The sequence below is a fragment of the Triticum urartu genome, chromosome 7A (assembly GCF_056163025.1).
Source record: "Triticum urartu cultivar PI428250 chromosome 7A, HENAU_Tu73, whole genome shotgun sequence".
In the NCBI taxonomy this organism is placed as follows: Eukaryota; Viridiplantae; Streptophyta; class Magnoliopsida; order Poales; family Poaceae; genus Triticum; species Triticum urartu.
The window spans coordinates 37,628,592-37,634,844 of record NC_141879.1 but is presented as its reverse complement, the minus strand read 5'-3'; the positions used below and the strand labels follow the sequence as shown (position 1 = coordinate 37,634,844).

The 6,253-nt window shown below is 53.6% G+C and overlaps 1 protein-coding gene across 1 annotated transcript; it reads right to left on the bottom strand.

Annotated features, from left to right (window-relative positions):
• Positions 1 to 587: 587 nt before the first annotated feature.
• Positions 588 to 2,501, bottom strand: LOC125521889 (7-deoxyloganetin glucosyltransferase). The gene is made up of 2 exons (XM_048686948.2): positions 1,886 to 2,501; positions 588 to 1,711 (listed from the first exon to the last, which is right to left on the bottom strand). Exons 1-2 carry the CDS (start codon positions 2,409 to 2,411, stop codon positions 774 to 776), a joined length of 1,464 nt encoding a protein of 487 aa, XP_048542905.2. The 5' UTR covers positions 2,412 to 2,501; the 3' UTR covers positions 588 to 773.
• Positions 2,502 to 6,253: the final 3,752 nt, after the last annotated feature.

Genomic DNA, 6,253 nt, shown 5'->3' with positions numbered 1-6,253 from the left:
TCTATCCAATGACCCTGGTTCTCTCGTTTTAAGGGTATCCTTGCTGCCCGTTGTTATGTGCTTCTCTTGTGTAGCTGGTATTCCCAGAAACTTTGAGTTTGTATTGTGTGTGTGTGTGTGTGTGTGTGTGTGTGTTTTAGTAATCTTGTTCTGAGCATTAGTAAGACTATTGACTGAACTGAGCATGAGTAAAATCTTGTCTAGCGATACCTGGTGAACTGAGCGTATCCCATGATTACAAAAATTATGTACTCCCTCCGTTCCATAATATAAGAACGCTTTTGACATTATTGTAGTGTGAAAAACGTTCTTATATTTTGGGACAGAAGGAGTGCATAATTATTGCACAAAGGTTTGAGAAACGTGGTTATTGCTGCATAAAGCTAGCGCTATGAAAAGAGAATAAATCAACGAATGAAATCACGTGCCGACGCCAAATTGTGGAATCAATTGTTACATAGGGTGTGAATAATGTTACAAATAATGAAGGTATTTCCATCCCGCAAAAAATGAAGCTTTTTTCAGAATTTTAAAAAAAATGTATTTCCATTCGTCATGGTAGAGTAACAGATCCTGGGTAATCAATGTAACTAACGACTCAAACTATGACTGAAATTTGAAAATGAACGACATTGGTTACATCCTAATAAACTGTTCATAATCTCCAAATCGTCTATCTATTATTTATTTTTGAAAAAAATGACAACACTGGCATCTGCATCGTTACGATGCACACAACCAGCAACCGTTTATTATTTACCAGTTTGCTTGTGTCAAGCCAGCAGCACCTCCTGGATGAGTCTATCAACATTGCGCATGGACCTTCCGTCATGCCGCGCTGAGGCAACGGCGCTCTCCTGGAGCTCTAGCGCGCGTCGTCGCATGTCTCGCCCCTTCTCCCCCTCCATGGCCTCCCACAGAATGGCCTCGACCTCGGTCCTCGTCACCTCTTCCCCAATCTCCATCCCGATGCCCCACTCGGTGCACTTGTACCGGCAGTTGGTCTGCTGCTCCGTGAAGAAGGGCCAGCAAACCATCGGCACACCGCCGCAGATGCCTTCCAACGACGAGTTCCACCCGGAGTGTGTGAGAAACACCCCTACGGCCTCGTGCTCCAGCACCTTCTCCTGCGGGCACCATGTTGAGAGCATGCTTCGCCCCTCCGTCGCCGCGGAGAACTCCGGCGGAAGTACGGCGTTGTCGTGGCCCTTGACAAGGTCAGGCCGTACGTTCCACAAGAAGGTGTAGCCGCTATTGGCCAGCCCCCAGGCGAATTCCAACAAATGCTCATTTGACATCACCGTGATGCTCCCAAAATTGACATAAACCACTGAGCGCGGCGGCTGGTCGTCGAGCCACCGGAGAGGTGCGTCCTGTTCCTTCCAAAGATTGGAGCCGATGCTAAGGAGAGGGCTGTCCTCCGGCACGTTGTTGCGAACTGTCAGATGGAGCGGTCCCACCGTGTAGATTGGCGGTAGGAACTTAGACATGGCATCGAGCAGGGGCGCGTCGAGCTCGTCAAAGCTGTTGATGATCACCGCCGATGCCTGCGACATGGCGGTCGTCTCATGGATGAAGAAGTTGAACATGATGTCATCGGGGTCCGTGGTGCGCACGAAGCTTGGGAGGTCACGCAGCCGCAGGTCCTTGGGCATCGAGGGTATCCAGTTTATGATCGTGTCCAAGTATCCATTGGTCAACTGCGCCTCTTCTGCACCAACAACAAATTAATTTCAGTAAGTATGTTGCAGCTAATTTAAGTTCTCCCGGTGCGATAAGCCCAGGAGTGCAGAGGAACATGCTACACCAAAATCAAAGCAGGAGAGAAACCACACAACATGTGTTATTGCTAGTTGAAGAAAGCTCGTTTTTTCGAGGGTATTACCTTTGAGAGGGAAGAGGCCACGTTCGACTAGACCCTTGTAGTAGCAGTAGCCCATGAAACCACAGGCGCTGGGGGCCCAGAAGGTGGCGCAGCGGAGGCCGAGCTCGCGCGCCGCGGCAAGAGCGAAACACATGGTGCCATCGGCCACCACGCAGGTCACAGGCGGCAGCGCTCCGCCGGAGGTCCCGGCCTCCTCGTTGAGCTTGATGATGAGCTCCTTGAGCCTGGGGAGGCAGGTGGTCATGGTAGAGTAGGACAGCGCAGCGGTGTCCTGCGTGGCCTCACGGTCGGACGGCGGAAGGCCGTCGGCGATGGCATCGAACCGGAACGCGGGCAGGCCACGGAGCTTGTCGGCAGACTGGGAGCGCAGCAGGCGGCGGTGGTTGAACTCGTTGTTGACGAAGGTGACGTGGAAGCCCCTGGTGTGGAGCAGCTTGGCCAGCTTCAGCATCGGCGTGATGTGGCCCTGCGCCGGGTACGGGATCATCACGGCGTGCGGCCGCTCAACTGCCGCCAACGACCCCATCCCTCCCTATGCCTTGCTCTTGAAATGCCTCACCTGCTCGCTGCTAGCTTCACTTGGTTCTCTCGTTCACAAGTAACAATGTTGTGGGTGTGGGTGTGCCTCGTCTGCTCCTGACATGTTGGTATATATATAGTATAAAAACCACACGGTATGGGTGACAACTAGCTTTGAAATGAAATAAAATTGTGACACTTTAGGTCGTTAGCTTTAGGGATAGAAAACAGATCAAACAAAAACAAGTCACAACGTGCCCGCCAGCAGCTCAAGATGCTAATTTGATCTTGGAAGGATTAATTAATTGGCTACTTTGTGTCGGTTCTCTAGTTTATACTTGTTGTGGAGCATGAATCATGTGGACCGAGATCACAATAGTTTGACTTGAAGAAGGTTGTGTGATCTGGAAGCACATTACGTTGCAAGCATCACATTCTAGTCTCTTTCTTCATTCTTTTCGAAAGAGATTCTTTTCTTATTCGTTTAAGATAATTATTTTTAATTATTATTCAAATTGTGGAGCATGCAACATGAGGCCTGTGCGCACACGCTAAGGACGCGACATGTTCCCTTTCCAGCAAGCTACGCTGCATTAAGTTAAAAAATGGGAGCAACTATAGCTCACAGGTTTGCATGCCTGTATGTGAGGTTCCATTCAGAAAAAGAAAACTGTCGCGGAAAAAGAACCAGAGTGAAAACAAAAATTAAAAGGAAAGGTAAAGACAACGTAAAACAAGTACCAAGGAACAGAAAAAAAATGGCTACACATGCGCGTGTGGAAAGATATAATGAAAACCCATAAAAGAAGCATGTGTGAAAAAATATTGAAAACGCATCAAAGAAAATAAAAATGGCGAAAAATGTGCACCAAGGAACGAAAAAACAAAAAGGAAACATCCAAAAAAATGAGTAAAACATAATGGTTATTGAGTCGACTTAGACTGAGAATTAACAAAACCTTAAAATATACTTAACTAACAGAGAAAGACATACATGTTTGCGTAGCTAGATTTAGGGTCGAAAACCAAACCTTCCGAGGCCAGGAAAAAGGGTCCCCCCCTCCCTCACACACACACACACCCCACACCCCAACACCCTCAGGGGCGCCTAAAATGGCCGCCTGGGGGCTAGCCGATGCAAAAAAAAAAGGCTTGGGGGCGAGTTGATCCCCAGTTGCCGGCCCCAGGGCCGCCCCCAGACGTGTCTAATTTAAAAAAAAACGTTCGGCGAAGTTCGGTTAAACATGGCTAACTTTCGGCAAACTTCGGCATATATTAGACATGTTCGCGACGCGGTACATAGCAAATATAAACTAAAAAGGGAAATCGTTGAATGCCGAGTAGTCGCCGTGCTCCGCCGCCATCCTCGCGCGCCGTCTTCGTTGCCCGCGGCCTTCTCCTCCTTGACGCGGCCGTCCCTGCTGGACTCCTGCCCGGCGTCGCCATGGTGGACTGGTGGCGGCGGCGGTGGCGCGTCGTCGTCGCTCTCGTCGAGGACGACGACTCCTCCTTCGTCGCGGCCTCGGCGGCGCTGCTCGAAGAGCCGCAGGGCGACGCACTGGCGCTCCCACTCCATTTTCAGGAAGTCCTCGCGCGCCCATTTCAGCGCTGCCTCGTCGTCGAGCTCCACGTCGCCGTGCTCCGTCTTCACGGCGGGGAGCCCCGGCTCCATTTTCACCGGCGCGAGCCCCGGATCCGTCTTTGGCTTGACGAAGCGCGGAGGAGCCGACGAGGAGGCGCGCCGGTCACCCTCGTTGATGACGATGCCAGCGCTGCGAGTGCGCCGGCCAAGCGGCGTCTTCCTGCGGGCCCGGCCTTGACGCCGAGCAGCGCCGGAGAGCCGGAGGACTGGGAAGAAGAGCGTGAGGAGGAGTGCGAGGAGGAGCCGAACCTCCTGCGCATCCATTGCCCGGCGCATCGGCGGTGGGTGGGGGCGGCCGCCGGGAAAGGGTATGCCAGCGGCGGGTTGTTGCCGTCCTCAAGGTGCATCAGCACGCCCTCGAGCGTGCGGCCGGGGACGCTCCACCACACGCGGCACCCCTCACTGTTCTTCGTGCCGCCCACCACCCGCGCCCCGTTGGTGTACGCCAGCCTCTGCTCCTGACGGCGCTCGAAGTACGCCGCCCACGCCGCGTGGTTGTCGGCGGCGTACTGGGGGAGGGCGAGCTGCTCGTCGGTGAGGGAGGTGCGCACGAGCTCTACCTCGGTGGTGAAGTAGGGGGTGCGCGCCACGGCGTCGGGCAGCGGGGGAATGGGCACTCCCCCGTTGCTGAGCCTCCACTCCGTCCGCCCGACACGCATGTCCGGCGGCGCCAGGATGTTGGCCTCGAACAGGAGCCACGACTCCTGTTCGCGGAGCGAGTGGCGGTCGAAGCCGTTGGCCACCGCCTCGTCGTCGGGGAACCGTTCGGCCATCACCGGGGTTGTCGGAGTGCTCGGAGGGCTCGGAGGTGGCGCACGGGAGAGGGAGGCTCGGCAGCGGCGCACGGGAGAGGAAGAGCTCGGCGGCTAGGGCTGGTGTGGCCAGAGGCGAGGAAGGCCACCAGCTTATATAGCCGCGCTCGTGTGTACGCGTGTGCGGGAGGGGAGGCGTCGCCGCGCCGCCCCGTGATGCACCGCCCGTGAGGAATCAATGGCAAGGCTGACCGGCGGCGGCAGCGCGGCAGCCTTGGCATTGATTCCCGCGGGAACCGAGACGATGAGGGCGACGAAGCGCCGGTCTTGCTGACTCGGCGGGCCCATGGCTGCTTCGCGCCAAAACAACTCGCCCCGGCGCTCCCGGGCGCCCCCCAGCGCGCCGGGTTCGGCCTGGGTCCGCCGGTGCTGATTTCGGCCTAGGCCGGCGAAAATCGGGCTTCTGGGAGCGCGACTGGGCCGTATTTTCGGCGCCGGCGCGAAAAAATCGTCTGGGGAGGCCTTTCTGGGGTTGCGGCTGAAGATGCTCTTAGGCCCCGCACCCTTCGACCGGCTCATTCACCAGGCGCGTGGATGGCCATAGGCCGCCACCGCCTCTTCTTCTAGATTTGATCAAAATGGGACACTGTTAGGCTGTTTCTCTCCCTAGTTCTTCCCGCACATTTTTCTATGTTGGTTGCACTGAGTGTGGCAATACTGCTAGACTGGTAGACGTGGATGCCGTAGAGTTGTCATCTACTTCGTCACTAGATCGATGGATCGTCTAGGGGAAAATTCTCGCGGTTGGTAGGTATAACCTATCTGGGGAATCTGCAATCTTCATCGACATCTTCTACCTCTTCTACTCCATTGATTGTCCATGAGAATATTGTTAAATGCACCATCATATTGTTCCTAGGTATGCTCGGGCACAACAAAAAAAACTGTTGTGTAACACATTTCCCTATGGGTAGCCCTGTCATTGCATCATTTAGCGCTTGTCGATTCTACCTGGAGAATTACCAGGCAAGAGAAGTTCTCTGCTTTCAGCACACTGCGATGTGGTCGCTTGTTCCGCATATGTTAAACCTCATTGGTTGTAAGTGGATTGTCGAAGTCAAGCAATGTCCTGATGGTTCAGGGTTGGGTTCCTTGGCAAATCAGTGCCAGCAATGCCTTTCTCCATGGACTCAATGATGAGCATGTGTATATGCAATAGGCACCCAACTTCAAGGGCTCTTTCTTTCCTCAACATGTTTGCAAGCTCCGTATGTCTATCTATGAACTTAAGCAACCCCTATAGGTTTTCTACTCTTGCCTTAGCGATATCCCGCACCAAGGCGGATGCATCTTTTTTGAATTTTCAACAAGATTCGATGGCTATTTATATGCTTGTATATGTTTACTATATTGTCATTGTTGGTTCCTCCACTCAAGAAGTGGATCTATACTTCA